General features: G+C 50.5%; 1 protein-coding gene across 2 annotated transcripts in view; it reads left to right on the top strand.

Moving 5' to 3' along the window:
- Positions 1-1,066: 1,066 nt before the first annotated feature.
- The window catches only part of ANO1 (anoctamin 1), a 194,258-nt gene continuing 176,271 nt past the window's right edge, over positions 1,067-19,053 (top strand). For both annotated transcript variants that reach the window (XM_088461501.1, XM_088461500.1), the window contains exon 1: positions 1,067-1,275. In XM_088461501.1, the coding sequence (XP_088317627.1) occupies positions 1,212-1,275 (64 nt within the window). In that variant the 5' untranslated portion in view covers positions 1,067-1,211. The remainder of the gene's footprint in view (positions 1,276-19,053) is intronic.

Raw genomic sequence — 19,053 nt, 5'->3', positions numbered from 1 at the left:
AACACCAACTGCCGCTCTCATGGTCTGACAGTGCAGCGTCCATTGTTTTTAGAGAGGTTTGTGTGCCCACTGTCCACAACTGTAACAAGCCCCAACTGCATTAACTGCCAGCAGACTGTGCAGTATTTGCTCCCCCCCATCAATAATGCACAGTTGCAAACTTATTTTTGACTATGAACTAGTAGTGGCAGTGGTCCTCCTCATGCCGTTAAGGAGCCCCCTAAAATCCTAATCCGGCCTGGATGGGAACACTACAACAGCAGCAGGCAGGTCTCCAGAGCACGTCTGCAGAAAAGTGTAAGACAGAACTTGATGTCTCACAGAGCTGTTATAGAAAAACAGGACTAACGCAGATACGTAAAAGTCTGCCTGTATGGCTTTTACTGGGGGTTTTCTGCATCCCATACAGAGCACATTAGTGCAGGGACTTGCAGCACAGCAAATAAGAGTCTGATGTTCTCAAAAGACTCTCTCGCTGGGGTCCTGTCTAAATATTTATCAGAGTAGTGGCAGTAAAGGCTGCGTATCTCATTGCCACTGACACACAGCATCTCCCTCTCCCCCTCCCAACATAAAGATTCTGCTGAGTACTTCGAAAAAGTGAATGCAGTGTGTGGAGGCTAAAGGGAGAGAGTCAGAGGGGGAAACCTGAAGGGAACAGTGGCAGGAGGCAAATCAACAGGAGGAGATCCAGGTGTCTGGGTCACCTGAGAGAAGGAAGCCACACAAGGTTCCTAGAGGATGGAAGACAGACAATAGAGAACGTTGCAGTGATGGACTGCGCTCGGCTGGAGCAGGAAGGATCTGTAGTTCCTTTTCTGGATGAGTGACACTCACTGAGCGTATTAATCACTGGCTGGGAATCAGCTGTCCTCTTGACCAAGGTGTTGTCATTACTGTGTCACGGTGAGACCCTGCCTGGTCACCTCACTGTCACTTGCTGACTACTGACTGGTGACAGCTTCTATAATCTCTGTACTACGTGAGTCACTGTCTGACCAAAGACAATATTCCCCCCAGGAGTTTTCTGATTCTCCCCCCTGCTCCTCTGGGTCCTGCCTGTGATTTGCAGAGGTGCATGTGAGGGTGGGGACTGTACTTGGGATGAAGACACGTGAAGGGTGACATTTGTTTACTTTTTCATAAAAAGACCTAAAAAAGGAAACTCAGTGATCTCTAACTGTGACTCCTCAATCCGCTGAAAGCTGAGGATGGATGAGAAGGAGCCTGCTGGACATGAGGACCCTCCTACTACAGACGCGTGGTCAGCTGCAGGTCAGTGGACGCCGGGCTGTGCACCGACCAGCCGCAGGTTCCAGGAATCAGTTTGAGTCACTGGGAACTTCTGAGCAACTGAGGCGTAGTTTGATTTCGTGGATCAGTGGGTGATAGAGAGCTGGGTGACTAATTGGAGAGCTCAGATTTAAGCAATAGGGCAGGACAAAATTAATTGTGTAACTAGATATACATTTTGTACATGAAGAGGTTACTTGCACATAAGTGAGGTGTGAGGTTCCACTTTCTGGGCACAACATAACGCTAGTGGGAGGTAGGCCAGCTCAGAGTTACCCAAGTTATGTTTTATTATTCAAAATGACTATTTTCACATAGTGTTGATAACAATCAGACAGTAGAAAAGATTAGGTTTAAAAATAATATCCACATTTCTGTTGTATTGGGAAATGTGCATTCAGATTTCTATATATCAGTGGCCGCAGTGTTGTTATACTGTATCTGTGTTTTAATCCATATATTTATGACAGCCGTTCAATATATTATTGTAATAAATTGTATATGACAAAATATGTGAAAAAAAAGAAAAACATTTTGGTTATACTAAAATAATACATTTGCCTATATTTCAGTTCTGTATAGTACCATAGCATTTTCACATACTGTATCACATCTAAATTACCTTAGCACAGTGATTCTCAAGCTCTGTCTTCTGGATCTCACACAGGTCACGTTTTCCAGGTCACCCAGCAGGTGCACAGGTGTAGTCATTACTCACTGACACATTTTAAAAGATCCACAGGTGGAGCTAATTACTTCCGTGAGGAGACTTGGAAAACATGCACTGTTTGGGGTCCTGAGGACCGAGTTTGAGAACCTGTGCTTTAGAAAATCCACCTTAGACCTGTTATACCCAAATGTTTCCAGACAGGCTGGTTGGGAATCACTGATGTAGACCTTTACATATGTTTTGTTCCAAACGTATTTTTCATATGCTGATACTGGTCCACTCCATGGAGGCAAATTCAGTTGACTGTAAAGGTGCCCATCCACTAGCAGACATGAAAACGACTGCACGATTATGAGATTGTAATCGTGCAGTCGTTTGTCAGTCTGTGATGAGCCTGCACTGAACGAGCAGTTGTTCAGTGCAGGCTCATCAATCATCTGCAAAGATGCTCAACCTGACGTTATCGTCAGGTTGACCAGCATGTTTGCACGATGATAGATGTCTAAACGACCAGCGGGTACGCGCATCGCTGGCTGTTTTAGACATTTTTGCAAATGTTTTATGAACGATCGTTATCGTTCAATCTCTCAACTTAATCGTCTAGTGGATTGGCACCTTAAGAGGTGCAAAGTGCCTCTGGAGCAGTCGGGGACAGCACTTTATGACCAATAACATTGATAATTTTTTCAGCCCCCCCATAGAAGTGCACATCAAAATTAGCAATGTGGAAAATGGTAATGTGCACAGGCTGAATTCGATTTCCCTCATTATGTGTTTTCTCTTTACATTAAATAAATATTTGCTGACTCCTAAACTGACCCCAACCCGGTGAGTCAGCAGTTCTAGTATTGGGCCCCAGGAAGCGCTGTAGCTATGCAATCCCGATTCTGATCTGACCAGGAACCTATAGGGGACCAGGGTTCCAGTTACAGGATAGCTGAAGTTTATTGTTGGGGAAACCCAGTGAGTCAGAGTGAATATTTGCTACCAAGTGGCAATCCCACATGCTTTACATATATGAATATTTCCTAGCTGAACTCACAGAGCTTTAATTATTACTTCTGAGAGAAAGTGACCTGGCTTCTCCTTAGTCTCAGGTAATTAGAAACCTGGAACACACATATAGATAGGATTGCAGCAGCATCTGTTGCGATTCTCTTTGCATTGTGTCCAGCTGGTGTTCTGGGGCTGAGAGCCAGCACCAAGTCCCCCTGGAGCCAGAGCTTATGAGTTTTATTTAACTATGCTCCAGAGCCGGAGCAAATCTGGAACCGGAAATCTGGAGCAGAATTCAGAATGGAGCAAGTTTTTCAGAGCTTCTGTAGCCGCTGCTATTACTGTTGGCTTCAGATTTTTTTCTTTTAATACAATGTAAAATTAGATCAGCATTTACTAAACATAACTAACATGCACTACATTTCCAAAAATGGACAGTAAAAGAAAAGAAAATCAACATATTATTATGTCAGGAGCTGGAGATAGGTACTGGAGTTGGGACAGCAGTCTGGATCTGCCAAGGAGAAGCTCTGAAGCTGGAGAAGGGCTTCCGGGTGTCGGAGGAGCTAAGTTAATGGAGCTGCCCTGGAGCCTGGGCTGCCATACTTGGAGCACAGCCAACACTAGTATATAGAGCTAGGATTTAGCCCTAGTACATAGAGCTAGGTGTCCTAAGTTGGGGCATATTTATTAATAGTGAAGGGTTAGAGGTCTATTCTTGACCCTTTGCAGTGTAGCACCAAAAAATGTCATTGATTATTGCTGAATATCAAAGCGAAAAGCTTTATCTTTTCAGGAGCTATTTAATAAATGATCTTGCTGTGACATTGGCTATAAAAAGAGCTGTTCCGGTCTAGAGGGAAAAGCAAAGTGATAGCTTACTTATGATATCACTCTACTTCCTGGCTGGCTACTGCACACGCGTGTCCATGGAGAGGCACATGGGCAAGTATAAGATCCTGATACGAGGAGCCCTTTAAAAAGAATTGAGAATAGGTGGCCTATAGGATACAGTTGCTAACGCCATATAAAAATGGCATTAACTGCTGGGTGAGCTTGGTAAATTGCCCATTTTATCAGGACAGCTATGCCAACAGAAATAAAGGGACTGCTGCTGATACGGTACCCTTATGTAAAATGTCCCTGATACTAAATTATGTGGCAATTGGCTACAATTACTACAGTGACAGTACCTGGGTTATTTTTCAGGAAGCTGTTTACACTGAGCCATGACAGTAACCCGGATTATTTGGCCAGTGTAAAATGGGTATAAGTTTCCTTTCACACCTAAATCCCGGGTCCGATCTGGGTTATTGAACATGATTTTAACTAGTATAACAGCTGCTCAAACCCCTATAACACCGCAGGTTGGACCCAGGTTGCCCCTTTTCACACTGCACCCATGTCAGCCATGCAAAACTGTCTATGGGCCTGATTCAGCAAGGAACGCAGTTGCTTATACGCACGCAATTGGACGATTGTTGCGTTCTGCGCATGCATGGCAGTGCGCGAACTAGCCACTTCGTTCGGGACTGCGAGACTACTACGCAGACCCATGGCAGAGTGATTGACAGGAAGTGCCGTTTGTGGGTGGTAATGGGGGTGGTCGGGCCAACGCAGGCTCACCAGTGCGTTTCCACGGCATTGCAGGGGCGTGCATAAATTATCCACTGTGATACCATAGGCAGCCTGAGGCCTCCTAGCGTACGCTGACCTGGCTTACCTGTGCATATGGGTCAGATGTTACTCTATGTTACCGATTGTTTCGCTATGTTCCCAAAGTATACGGATGTGAGTGAAGGGAAGTGAGCGTCCTTATATCAGGCTGCGATCGCAATGCGAATGCAAACACTTACATATCACCGTTGATATTAGCAACTGCGCTGTGTGTGTATAAGCAGAATAGCGATCCGTAGTGAATCAGGCCCTATGTCATTAGAAGCGGATGTTACAGGCTCACAAAGATGAGCCATGAAAAGTGGGTGCCATCCATCCGCCAATGAGCAGCTTGTAGACACAACCCATGTCATATAACCCAGGCCAGCCCTTTCACACCGCATAGGACCTGGGTCGATCCCTTGTTCGACACACAACCTCGGTTGCCCCTTTCACACCAAGCCAGGACCCAATCCCGGATCAGAAGGTTAGTGTGAAAGGGGCATCTATTGGGTACATGTAAGTGTTGGTTGCCGGCACGCAATAAAAAAATAAACTTAGTTTAAAAATATACCTTTTTTTTTTGTGTTGAGATAGTTTTAAACAGTAATTACATTTCATAAATGCTTTATTCTAGGACATTATTTTGGTCTGTTATCACCATCCCGGTGTTTGTTATTGCTGGAATACCCTCACCACATTTATTATGGGCAGGAGTGCCAGTAATATTGTTTCTTACAGGAAATGAATTTATCTGCCCATAAACCTGCACCACCCAACATCTCTTCCCTTATACCAATAATATGCACTGTCTGACAGGGATACGTTCAGTATCACAGCGCAGGGGATGCCGGCGCTCAGAATATCGGTGCCGGACACCTGTCAGAATCCCGGCACCGGCAACCCGACCACCAGCATCCCGAAGGTAAGTAGTGGGGTTTGGGGGAGGGTTAGGCACTAGGGGGAGGGTTAGGGTGTGGGGAGGGGGAGGTTAGGGTTAGGCACTAGGGGAGGTTTAGGGTGTGGGGAGGGAGAGGTTAGGGTTAGGCACTAGGGGGAGTTAGGGTGTGGGAGGGAGAGGTTAGGGTTAGACACTAGGGGAATTAGGTTTAGGGTGTGGGGAGGGGGAGGTTAGGGTTAGGCACTAGGGGAGGTTTAGGGTGTGGGGAGGGGGAGGTTAGGGTTAGGCACTAGAGGGAGTTAGGTTTAGGGTGTGGGGAGGGAGAGGTTAGGGTTAGACACTAGGGGGGGTTAGGGTGTGGGGAGGGAGAGGTTAGGGTTAGACACTAGGGGGAGGTTTAGGGTGTGGGGAGTGGGAGGTTAGGGTTAGGCACTAGGGGGAGGTTTAGGGTGTGGGGAGTGGGAGGTTAGGGTTAGGCACTGGGGAGGTTTAGGGTGTGGGGAGGGAGAGGTTAGGGTTAGGCACTAGGGGGAGAGTTAGGGTGTGGGGAGGGAGAGGTTAGGGTTAGGCACTAGGGGGAGAGCTAGGGTGTGGGGAGTGGGAGGTTAGGGTTAGGCACTAGGGGGAGAGTTAGGGTGTGGGGAGTGGGAGGTTAGGGTTAGGCACTAGGGGAGAGTTAGGGTGTGGGGAGGGAGAGGTTAGGGTTAGGCACTAGGGGGAGAGTTAGGGTGTGGGGAGTGGGAGGTTAGGGTTAGGCACTAGGGGAGGTTTAGGGTGTGGGGAGGGAGAGGTTAGGGTTAGACACTAGGGGAGGTTTAGGGTGTGGGGAGGGAGAGGTTAGGGTTAGGCACTAGGGGGAGAGTTAGTGTGTGGGGAGGGAGAGGTGAGGGTTAGGTTTAGGGTGTGGGGAGTGGGAGGTTAGGGTTAGGCACTAGGGGAGGGTTAGGTTTAGGGTGTGGGGAGGGAGAGGTTAGGGTTAGGCACTAGGGGAGGGTAAGGTTTAGGGTGTGGGGAGGGAGAGGTTAGGGTTAGGCACTAGGGGAGAGTTAGGGTGTGGGGAGGGGGAGGTTAGGGTTAAGCACTAGGGGAGGGTTAGGTTTAGGGTGTGGGGAGTGGGAGGTTAGGGTTAAGCACTAGGGGGAGGTATAGGCACTGGGGGGGTTAGGTTTAGGGTGTGGGGAGGGAGAGGTTAGGGTTAGGCACTAGGGGAGGTTTAGGGTGTGGGGAGTGGGAAGTTAGGGTTAGGCACTAGGGGAGGTTTAGGGTGTGGGGAGTGGGAAGTTAGGGTTAGGCACTAGGGGAGGTTTAGGGTGTGGGGAGTGGGAGGTTAGGGTTAGGCACTAGGGGAGGTTTAGGGTGTGGGGAGGGAGAGGTTAGGGTTAGGCACTAGGGGGAGTTAGGGTGTGGGAGGGAGAGGTTAGGGTTAGACACTAGGGGAATTAGGTTTAGGGTGTGGGGAGGGGGAGGTTAGGGTTAGGCACTAGGGGAGGTTTAGGGTGTGGGGAGGGGGAGGTTAGGGTTAGGCACTAGAGGGAGTTAGGTTTAGGGTGTGGGGAGGGAGAGGTTAGGGTTAGACACTAGGGGGGGTTAGGGTGTGGGGAGGGAGAGGTTAGGGTTAGACACTAGGGGGAGGTTTAGGGTGTGGGGAGTGGGAGGTTAGGGTTAGGCACTAGGGGGAGGTTTAGGGTGTGGGGAGTGGGAGGTTAGGGTTAGGCACTGGGGAGGTTTAGGGTGTGGGGAGGGAGAGGTTAGGGTTAGGCACTAGGGGGAGAGTTAGGGTGTGGGGAGGGAGAGGTTAGGGTTAGGCACTAGGGGGAGAGCTAGGGTGTGGGGAGTGGGAGGTTAGGGTTAGGCACTAGGGGGAGAGTTAGGGTGTGGGGAGTGGGAGGTTAGGGTTAGGCACTAGGGGAGAGTTAGGGTGTGGGGAGGGAGAGGTTAGGGTTAGGCACTAGGGGGAGAGTTAGGGTGTGGGGAGTGGGAGGTTAGGGTTAGGCACTAGGGGAGGTTTAGGGTGTGGGGAGGGAGAGGTTAGGGTTAGACACTAGGGGAGGTTTAGGGTGTGGGGAGGGAGAGGTTAGGGTTAGGCACTAGGGGGAGAGTTAGTGTGTGGGGAGGGAGAGGTGAGGGTTAGGTTTAGGGTGTGGGGAGTGGGAGGTTAGGGTTAGGCACTAGGGGAGGGTTAGGTTTAGGGTGTGGGGAGGGAGAGGTTAGGGTTAGGCACTAGGGGAGGGTAAGGTTTAGGGTGTGGGGAGGGAGAGGTTAGGGTTAGGCACTAGGGGAGAGTTAGGGTGTGGGGAGGGGGAGGTTAGGGTTAAGCACTAGGGGAGGGTTAGGTTTAGGGTGTGGGGAGTGGGAGGTTAGGGTTAAGCACTAGGGGGAGGTATAGGCACTGGGGGGGTTAGGTTTAGGGTGTGGGGAGGGAGAGGTTAGGGTTAGGCACTAGGGGAGGTTTAGGGTGTGGGGAGTGGGAAGTTAGGGTTAGGCACTAGGGGAGGTTTAGGGTGTGGGGAGTGGGAAGTTAGGGTTAGGCACTAGGGGAGGTTTAGGGTGTGGGGAGTGGGAGGTTAGGGTTAGGCACTAGGGGAGGTTTAGGGTGTGGGGAGGGAGAGGTTAGGGTTAGGCACTAGGGGGAGTTAGGGTGTGGGAGGGAGAGGTTAGGGTTAGACACTAGGGGAATTAGGTTTAGGGTGTGGGGAGGGGGAGGTTAGGGTTAGGCACTAGGGGAGGTTTAGGGTGTGGGGAGGGGGAGGTTAGGGTTAGGCACTAGAGGGAGTTAGGTTTAGGGTGTGGGGAGGGAGAGGTTAGGGTTAGACACTAGGGGGGGTTAGGGTGTGGGGAGGGAGAGGTTAGGGTTAGACACTAGGGGGAGGTTTAGGGTGTGGGGAGTGGGAGGTTAGGGTTAGGCACTAGGGGGAGGTTTAGGGTGTGGGGAGTGGGAGGTTAGGGTTAGGCACTGGGGAGGTTTAGGGTGTGGGGAGGGAGAGGTTAGGGTTAGGCACTAGGGGGAGAGTTAGGGTGTGGGGAGGGAGAGGTTAGGGTTAGGCACTAGGGGGAGAGCTAGGGTGTGGGGAGTGGGAGGTTAGGGTTAGGCACTAGGGGGAGAGTTAGGGTGTGGGGAGTGGGAGGTTAGGGTTAGGCACTAGGGGAGAGTTAGGGTGTGGGGAGGGAGAGGTTAGGGTTAGGCACTAGGGGGAGAGTTAGGGTGTGGGGAGTGGGAGGTTAGGGTTAGGCACTAGGGGAGGTTTAGGGTGTGGGGAGGGAGAGGTTAGGGTTAGACACTAGGGGAGGTTTAGGGTGTGGGGAGGGAGAGGTTAGGGTTAGGCACTAGGGGGAGAGTTAGGGTGTGGGGAGGGAGAGGTGAGGGTTAGGTTTAGGGTGTGGGGAGTGGGAGGTTAGGGTTAGGCACTAGGGGAGGGTTAGGTTTAGGGTGTGGGGAGGGAGAGGTTAGGGTTAGGCACTAGGGGAGGGTAAGGTTTAGGGTGTGGGGAGGGAGAGGTTAGGGTTAGGCACTAGGGGAGAGTTAGGGTGTGGGGAGGGGGAGGTTAGGGTTAAGCACTAGGGGAGGGTTAGGTTTAGGGTGTGGGGAGTGGGAGGTTAGGGTTAAGCACTAGGGGGAGGTATAGGCACTGGGGGGGTTAGGTTTAGGGTGTGGGGAGGGAGAGGTTAGGGTTAGGCACTAGGGGAGGTTTAGGGTGTGGGGAGTGGGAAGTTAGGGTTAGGCACTAGGGGAGGTTTAGGGTGTGGGGAGTGGGAAGTTAGGGTTAGGCACTAGGGGAGGTTTAGGGTGTGGGGAGTGGGAAGTTAGGGTTAGGCACTAGGGAAGGTTTAGGGTGTGGGGAGTGGGAAGTTAGGGTTAGGCACTAGGGGAGGTTTAGGGTGTGGGGAGGGAGAGGTTAGGTTTAGACACTAGGGGAATTAGGTTTAGGGTGTGGGGAGGGGGAGGTTAGGGTTAGGCACTAGGGGAGGTTTAGGGTGTGGGGAGGGGGAGGTTAGGGTTAGGCACTAGAGGGAGTTAGGTTTAGGGTGTGGGGAGGGAGAGGTTAGGGTTAGACACTAGGGGGGGTTAGGGTGTGGGGAGGGAGAGGTTAGGGTTAGACACTAGGGGGAGGTTTAGGGTGTGGGGAGTGGGAGGTTAGGGTTAGGCACTAGGGGGAGGTTTAGGGTGTGGGGAGTGGGAGGTTAGGGTTAGGCACTAGGGGAGAGTTAGGGTGTGGGGAGGGAGAGGTTAGGGTTAGGCACTAGGGGGAGAGTTAGGGTGTGGGGAGTGGGAGGTTAGGGTTAGGCACTAGGGGAGGTTTAGGGTGTGGGGAGGGAGAGGTTAGGGTTAGACACTAGGGGAGGTTTAGGGTGTGGGGAGGGAGAGGTTAGGGTTAGGCACTAGGGGGAGAGTTAGGGTGTGGGGAGGGAGAGGTTAGGGTTAGGCACTAGGAGAGGGTTAGGTTTAGGGTGTGGGGAGTGGGAGGTTAGGGTTAGGCACTAGGGAGGGTTAGGTTTAGGGTGTGGGGAGGGAGAGGTTAGGGTTAGGCACTAGGGGAGGGTAAGGTTTAGGGTGTGGGGAGGGAGAGGTTAGGGTTAGGCACTAGGGGAGAGTTAGGGTGTGGGGAGGGGGAGGTTAGGGTTAAGCACTAGGGGAGGGTTAGGTTTAGGGTGTGGGGAGTGGGAGGTTAGGGTTAAGCACTAGGGGGAGGGATAGGCACTGGGGGGGTTAGGTTTAGGGTGTGGGGAGGGAGAGGTTAGGGTTAGGCACTAGGGGAGGTTTAGGGTGTGGGGAGTGGGAAGTTAGGGTTAGGCACTAGGGGAGGTTTAGGGTGTGGGGAGTGGGAAGTTAGGGTTAGGCACTAGGGGAGGTTTAGGGTGTGGGGAGTGGGAAGTTAGGGTTAGGCACTAGGGGAGGTTTAGGGTGTGGGGAGTGGGAAGTTAGGGTTAGGCACTAGGGGAGGTTTAGGGTGTGGGGAGTGGGAAGTTAGGGTTAGGCACTAGGGGAGGTTTAGGGTGTGGGGAGGGAGAGGTTAGGGTTAGACACTAGGGGAGGTTTAGGGTGTGGGGAGGGAGAGGTTAGGGTTAGGCACTAGGGGGAGAGTTAGGGTGTGGGGAGGGAGAGGTTAGGGTTAGGCACTAGGGGAGGGTTAGGTTTAGGGTGTGGGGAGTGGGAGGTTAGGGTTAGGCACTAGGGGAGGGTTAGGTTTAGGGTGTGTGGAGGGAGAGGATAGGGTTAGGCACTAGGGGAGGGTAAGGTTTAGGGTGTGGGGAGGGAGAGGTTAGGGTTAGGCACTAGGGGAGAGTTAGGGTGTGGGGAGGGGGAGGTTAGGGTTAAGCACTAGGGGAGGGTTAGGTTTAGGGTGTGGGGAGTGGGAGGTTAGGGTTAAGCACTAGGGGGAGGGATAGGCACTGGGGGGGTTAGGTTTAGGGTGTGGGGAGGGAGAGGTTAGGGTTAGGCACTAGGGGAGGTTTAGGGTGTGGGGAGTGGGAAGTTAGGGTTAGGCACTAGGGGAGGTTTAGGGTGTGGGGAGTGGGAAGTTAGGGTTAGGCACTAGTGGAGGTTTAGGGTGTGGGGAGTGGGAAGTTAGGGTTAGGCACTAGGGGAGGTTTAGGGTGTGGGGAGGGGGAGGTTAGTGTTAGGCACTAGGGGGAGTTAGGTTTAGGGTTTGGGGAGGAGGAGGTTAGGGTTAGGCACTAGGGGAGAGTCAGGGTGTGGGGAGGGGGTGGTTAGGGTTAGGCACTAGGGGAGGTTTAGGGTGTGGGGAGGAGGAGGTTAGGGTTAGGCACTAGGGGTAGGGTTAGGCACTAGGGGGAGTTAGGTTTAGGGTGTGGGGAGGAGGAGGTTAATGTTAGGCACTAGGGGAGGTTTAGGGTGTGGGGAGGAGGAGGTTAATGTTAGGCACTAGGGGGAGGGTTAGGCACTAGGGGGGGTTAGGTTTAAGGTGTGGGGAGGGGGAGGTTAGGGTTAGGCACTAGGGGGGATAGGTTTAGGGTGTGGGGAGGGGGAGGTTAGGGTTAGGCACTAGGGGGGGTTAAATTTAGGGTGTGGAAGGGGAGGTTAGGGATAGGCACTGGCGGGGGTTAGGTTTAGGGTGTGGGAAGGGGAGGTTAGGGATAGGCTCTAGGGGGGTTAGGTTTAGAGTGTGGGAAGGGGAGGTTAGGGTTAGGCACTAGAGGGGAGGTTAGGTTCAGGGAGAGGGGGGGGGTTAGGATACCTAACGACAGGTGTCGGTATCCTAACCCTGTCGGGATGCCGGCATCAGGATTTTGACCGCCGGGATCCCGAGCTCTGGCATCCCGCACCCTTTCTGACATTATATTTGTGCCATGCCTTATATGAGCATCTTGTATAGCTTTGGTTTACAGTCCTTTGTGGTGACACAATAGTGGCAATTTTTTTTTTTTTTTTTTTTCGTGACACGTAGGATAATTAATAAATATATAATGGAAATATGAGAATGTAAGGAGAAACTTTTATATTCCATTTTATTCAAAATACGTTTATTTAAAATCTTTAACCAATTATTATTTTTTTTTTTTTAAGACTTGTGCCGCATGCAGCCCAGCAGTGTGATGGGGAAATATATACTGACGCACTGGTTGTACAGTAGAGCGTTCCCTTCTTACAGACCAGGAGCTAGATTTACTATCTGGTTGGTTTGTTAAAGCCGCCAATGATTGGCAGCTTTGACCGATGAATTTAAAGCAGAAACAGAAATAAATGCGAAACCATCCTGGTTTAGCATTTATTTCCGTTGCCGCTTTAAATCCAACAGTCAAGGCCGCCAATCATCGTCAGCTCTGACCAACGGCGGGTTAGTAAATCTAGCCCCAGGGCTCACTTCTAACCTGGATTTCTAAATTCCTTTCCCAATTGTTTGTACCATTTCTTATGGACCAGAACAGCAAATGTATTACTAGACATTGTAGTGCCCCGGGCTAGAGAGAACACCCCCATGCCCCCAATCTTGTTAGATGCAATATTAAGCGCTGTCACAAGTCAGTAGAGGGGGCTTGCCAGCCGGCTAAGTGGGTGCTCCTAGCCCATAAAAGGTCTGGTTAGCCGATTGTAGGAGCTAGGCTGCCCTCCAGACCCCTCAACAAGTTCTCTCCCTTCTCCCCACAATGGCTTCTCAATGGTCTTTATGCACCTTAAGTCACTCTGATCTGAGGCTGGGTAGATGGGTGGCTGAGCTCAGTAGGCTCAGTAGCCATAGTACTGTACAGTATATATGTTTATGAAATGAAACAAGAACTTATACGTTTAGCTGTCGAGGTAGCCACATCTCCGTGTTTCCCCTCCCCCAATTAGTAATATAGAGTCTAAGGGCCTTATTCAGAGCCGGACGCTATTTGCGCTCGCTCGTTCAGAAAAAAGGGGTGGGTATTCAAATGAACCGTTCGCTCTTTGCGGTCTGTTCACGCCTCTAGGTCTGAACGAGCGAACAAAACTTGCGGTCGTTTTTTGGGAAACTACGCCCCCTGGCCGCTCGCATCCTACGTCATGTCCGCTATTTATTAGATTAATCGAGTACATCGACCAGCGTATGAACTGCTCGCTATTCTTGTGGTTGGTTTTTCCTACCGCAATCTTGCGAGCAGTTCTGGCTATAGAATAACCCAGTGACGTGGTCAATGACGCTGCTGTATTAATTATGCACACCCATAAAACGCCCGTTTTGACCTTTAAGCACGCCTGCATTCTGATCTCCACTCCCCGTTTTCAAGCACCTTCCCCTGTTACCACCCACATACGCCTACTCCTGTCACTCAAATTAGCAGGCATTCGCTATTTAGCGAACAAATGATTTTCGGCCGCACTGACTGGTTCACGCATGCGTATTACGATCCGTACACATGCGCAGTTGTGCAAACATTGCTCGGAACGAACGAGCGGCCGCTTACGAGCGGCTCTGAATCAGGCCCTATGTACCGATTATTGTGATCCATTTTATTGTAATAACAGATTAACGGACACTAATCTACATAAGTGCCCTTCATATTATTTTCCATGATACACCTGTAACAGGTTGCCAAAGACCTGATGATTACCTAGTACAGATGTGTCTTCCTTCACCTAGTGCTTTTATGCCACAGAGCGTGTGGTGCGACTTAGATCCCGCATCGTAGGTAAAAAGTCTCGTGCTTTCGCATTTATGTGTCTTTTTCACACAGCAGCTGCATGCCAACAAACTTGTGATATACTGGGGATTTAGGATTTGCGCTTTTCTCACGATCATGGCAGTGTAAATTCGCATGATGCTGTGTGTCGGAATCCATGGCGCGGCTCAGTCATGTCTGTCTCTGCCCTCTTCCTTTTTTTTATCAGATTGTTTTTCGCATAGCTACAGCATGAAATCCACTGGTAGGGTATAGGGTATTTTGGACCTTATTCAGAGTCGGTCGGGAGCGCCGATGCTTTCGTAACCGACTCGATGGTTAGGCCTGCGCATGCGCAGCGGCCGCACTGTGCGTGCGCAAGCCCCGGAGCGACAGAGAAACTCTGTCGCTCCGGAGCTCGCTACCAAAGGGGCGGCTGTCGATGTTGATTGACAGCTCGCACCGTTTTGTAGGCGGGCCGGGGGGGTGGTTTCCAAAACAGAGGCATTCCTTTACGAACGCCAACCGTTTTGTGGGCGGCCCCACTGACATCATCAGTGATGTCAGTGGGGAGCTTCCTGCTCCATCAGAGCAGAAAGCTCCCTGGGGCTTAGAAGTGCCCAGACCCAACCTTAGGGTCTGGTCGTAAGCCCCGATGGTCACGATGGTGATCGCCAACACGACCATCAACCTGGTCGGTCGTTAAGCTGTGGGTGGTAACCCACAGCTTAACGATCGACAAGGAGGCGGCCGTTCAGGATGCAAGCGGCCTCCCTGATTCAGTGCGACCGCTTGCAACTAACAACCGCCTCTGAATGAGGTCCTTTGTGCTTTTGTCACACTAGCTGTGTGCAAATTTACGTCAATTATTGAACAAAAAAGTGGCACGGCGTGGCTTTGGTGCATTCTTCATGGATGGCCAAATAACCCTGCAATTTGAGGATAAGTGTATGTGGACACATCTGTACCGTCCAGCAATCAGGTAATGCTCCACTGGTGTTATGCAGGAACTTCAGAAGAGCCACATAATGGTTACAGCATTCAAATAGAGGGGTCTATGGGTCTGATTCAGCAAGGAACGCACGGATGCAGACGCACGCAATCGGTCAATGGTTTTCCTCTGCATGTGCGTATGCATCACAGTGCGTGTGCGCTAACCGGCCAGTGCGATGGAGTATGCGTACGCAGAGAGTCCACAGCCCCAGGGACAAGTGATTGACAGGAAGTGCTGTTTGTGGGTGGTGACGGGGGAGTGGTCGGGCAAATGCAGGAGGGCCTGTGCGTTAGGATGGCGTTTCAGCGGCGTGCATAATTAAGCCCTTGCGGCGGCGGACGCCGCCTGAGGTCTAGTTGCACACAGGAAGTCTCGCTATGTCTGCGGGAGGGTCAGGTCAACCACTTATGCGTATGGGTCCGATGGTTCTCGATGTTACCGATGTTTCCGCTGTCTTGACAGGTATAGAGGACGCAAGTAAAGGGAGGTGGGTGGTATTATGTAGTGCTGGGCATCTGCTTATTCTGCTTCTATTGCCGTGCGTCTGCATTCATTAGCATATTCTCGCAGCGGACGGGTGCGTACGCCTGCATCCGTGCGTTCCGTGCTGAATCAGGCCCTATGTGCTAAGCCTTGGAGAGAGATCAAGTGGACGGAGATAAAGTACAAACCAATCAGCTCCTAACTGTCACTTGAAACACTTTGTCATTGAAGAATGACAGGAAGTGATTGGTTGGTACTTTATGTCCATCAACTTTATCTCCTTACTAGACTTAGTACATATGTAGACCCCATATTCTCAAAGTAAAGTCTCAGAACTTTCTACTGGCCCTACCCTAAGAACAGCCAATTTACAATATATACTATGGTCATTATAATCATCTAACAGCTGGATTTAGATCAGACTCACAGCACCAGCCATTGCTGCAAAAACATGTTCTATGTGAATGTATGGTGCACGGCAAATGTGTTATTTTGTTGGCACTGTCAGACTCCAAATATCAACATAAATTTTTATAACAATCTGAAAAAGAAAACCAAAAATCTGTATATATTCATAGTCTGTATTTTTTATATACATATGTGTCAAAAGTGCATTCCCCTGTGGTTACATTATAAATGATAAAGGTGTCAGTGCTTATTGTAATCATTTTTAAGGTCAGAGGTGTCGATGTGTCCACTGTTTGATGCTAATACAGAGGGACATGTGTATTTTTACAAGTGCTGGCCAGAACGCAGTCATTACAGAGGGGTTTTCATGTATTTTTATGCTGTTTCCATTCATTCATCGTGAAAGTAAACGATCAGTGAAGAAAAAAACAAGGAAGGGAAAGAGGGAGACTGGAATAGAGGAGGGGAAAGAGGGAGACTGGAATAAAGGAGGGGAAAAAGGGAGACTGGAATAGAGGAGGGGAAAGAGGGAGACTGGAATAGAGGAGGGAAACAAGGGAGACTGGAATAGAGGAGGGGAAAGAGGGAGACTGGAGTAGAGGAGGATAAAGAAGGAGACTGGAATAGAGGAGGGGAAAGAGGGAGACTGGAATAAAGGAGGGGAAAGAGGGAGACTGGAATAGAGGAGGGAAACAAGGGAGAATGGAATATAGGAGGGTAAGAGGGAGAGTGGAATAGAGAAGGGGAAAGAGGGAGACTGGAATAGAGGAGGGGAGAGAGGGAGACTGGAATAGAGGAGGGGAAAGAGGGAGACTGGAGTAGAGGAGGGGAGAGGGAGACTGGAGTAGAGGAGGGGAAAGAGGGAGACTGGAATAAAGGAGGGTAAGAGGGAGACTGGAATAGAGGAGGGGAGAGAGGGAGACTGGAATAAAGGAGGGGTAAGAGGGAGACTGGAATAGAGGAGGGGAAAGAGGGAGACTGGAATAAAGGAGGGAAACAAGGAGACTGGAATAGAGGAGGGTAAGAGGGAGACTGGAATAAAGGAGGGTAAGAGGGAGACTGGAATAAAGGAGGGTAAGAGGGAGACTGGAATAAAGGAGGGGAAAGAGGGAGACTGAAATAGAGGAGGGGAAGAGGGAGACTGGAATAAAGGAGGGAAATAAGGAGACTGGAATAGAGGAGGGTAAGAGGGAGACTGGAATAAAGGAGGGTAAGAGGGAGACTGGAATAAAGGAGGTTAAGAGGGAGACTGGAATAAAGGAGGGTAAGAGGGAGACTGGAATAAAGGAGGGGAAAGAGGGATACTGAAATAGAGGAGGGGAAAGAGGGAGACTGGAATAAAGGAGAGAAACAAGGAGACTGGAATAGAGGAGGGTAAGAGAGAGACTGGAAAAAAAGGAGGGGGAGAGGGAGACTGGAATAGAGGAGGGGAAAGAGGGAGACTGAAATAAAGGAGGGGAAGAGGGAGACTGGAATAGAGGAGGGGAAAGAGAGGGAGACTGGAATAGAGGAGGGGAAAGAGGGAGACTGGAATAAAGGAGGTAAACAAGGAGACTGGAATAGAGGAGGGGAAAGAGGGACACTGAAATAAAGGAGGGGAAGAGGGAGACTGAAATAAAGGAGGGGAGAGAGGGAGACTGGAATAGAGGAGGGGAAGAGGGAGACTGAAATAAAGGAGGGGAGAGAGGGAGACTGGAATAGAGGAGGGGAAGAGGGAGACTGAAATAGAGGAGGGGAAAGAGGGAGACTGGAATAGAGGAGGGGAAAGAGGGAGACTGGAGTAGAGGAGGATAAAGAGGGAGACTGGCATAGAGGAGGGGAGAGAGGGAGACTGGAATAAAGGAGGGCAAAGAGGGAGACTGGAATAGAGGAGGGAAACAAGGGAGAATGGAATATAGGAGGGTAAGAGGGAGACTGGAATAGAGAAGGGGAAAGTGGGAGACTGGAATAGAGGAGGGGAGAGAGGGAGACTGGAATAGAGGAGGGGCAAGAGGGAGACTGGAATAGAGGAGAGGAGAGGGAGACTGGAGTAGAGAAGGTGAAAGAGGGAGACTGGAATAAAGGAGGGTAAGAGGGAGACTGGAATAGAGGAGGGGAGAGAGGGAGACTGGAATTAAGGAGGGGTAAGAGGGAGACTGGAGTAGAGGAGGGGAAAGATGGAGACTGGAATAAAGGAGGGAAACAAGGAGACTGGAATAGAGGAGGGTAAGAGGGAGACTGGAATAAAGGAGGTTAAGAGGGAGACTGGAATAAAGGAGGGTAAGAGGGAGACTGGAATAAAGGAGGGGAAAGAGGGAGACTGAAATAGAGGAGGGGTAAGAGGGAGACTGGAATAAAGGAGGGAAACAAGGAGACTGGAATAGAGGAAGGTAAGAGGGAGACTGGAATAAAGGAGGGTAAGAGGGAGACTGGAATAAAGGAGGTTAAGAGGGAGACTGGAATAAAGGAGGGGAAGAGGGAGACTGGAATAAAGGAGGGGAAAGAGGGAGACTGAAATAGAGGAGGGGTAAGAGGGAGACTGGAATAAAGGAGGGAAACAAGGAGACTGGAATAGAGGAGGGTAAGAGGGAGACTAGAATAAAGGAGGGGAAGAGGGAGACTGGAATAGAGGAGGGGAAAGAGGGAAACTGAAATAAAGGAGGGGAAGAAGGAGACTGGAATAGAGGAGGGGAAAGAGGGAGACTGGAATAGAGGAGGGGAAAGAGGGAGACTGGAATAGAGGAGGGGTAAGAGGGAGACTGGAATAGAGGAGGGGAAAGAGGGAGACTGGAATAAAGGAGGGAAACAAGGAGACTGGAATAGAGGAGGGGAAAGAGGGAGACTGGAATAAAGGAGGGGAAGAGGGAGACTGAAATAAAGGAGGGGAGATCGGGAAACTGGAATAGAGGAGGGGAAGAGGGAGACTGGAATAAAGGAGGGAAACAAGGAGACTGGAATAGAGGAGGGTAAGAGGGAGAATGGAATAAAGGAGGGTAAGAGGGAGACTGGAATAGAGGAGGGGAAAGAGGGAGACTGGAATAGAGGAGGGTAAATGGGAGACTGGAATAAAGGAGGGTAAGAGGGAGACTGGAATAAAGGAGGGTAAGAGGGAGACTGGAATAAAGGAGGGGAAGAAGGAGACTGGAATAGAGGAGGGGAAAGAGGGAGACTGGAATAAAGGAGGGGAGAGAGGGAGACTGGAATAAAGGAGGGTAAGAGGGAGACTGGAATAGAGGAGGGTAAGAGGGAGACTGGAATAGAGGAGGGGAAAGAGGGAGACTGGAATAGAGGAGGGGAAAGAGGGAGACTGGAATAGAGGAGGGTAAGAGGGAGACTGGAATAAAGGAGGGTAAGAGGGAGACTGGAATAAAGGAGGGTAAGAGGGAGACTGGAATAAAGGAGGGGAAGAAGGAGACTGGAATAGAGGAGGGGAGAGAGGGAGACTGGAATAAAGGAGGGGAGAGAGGGAGACTGGAATAAAGGAGGGTAAGAGGGAGACTGGAATAGAGGAGGGGTAAGAGGGAGACTGGAATAAAGGAGGGTAAGAGGGAGACTGGAATAGAGGAGGGGAAAGAGGGAGACTGGAATAGAGGA

Source organism: Taudactylus pleione, unplaced genomic scaffold, assembly GCF_031769625.1.
Source record: "Taudactylus pleione unplaced genomic scaffold, aTauple2 ptg001060l, whole genome shotgun sequence".
NCBI lineage: Eukaryota > Metazoa > Chordata > Amphibia > Anura > Myobatrachidae > Taudactylus > Taudactylus pleione.
Note: the sequence above shows the minus strand (reverse complement) of the source record. Positions and strands in the feature narration are given on the sequence as shown.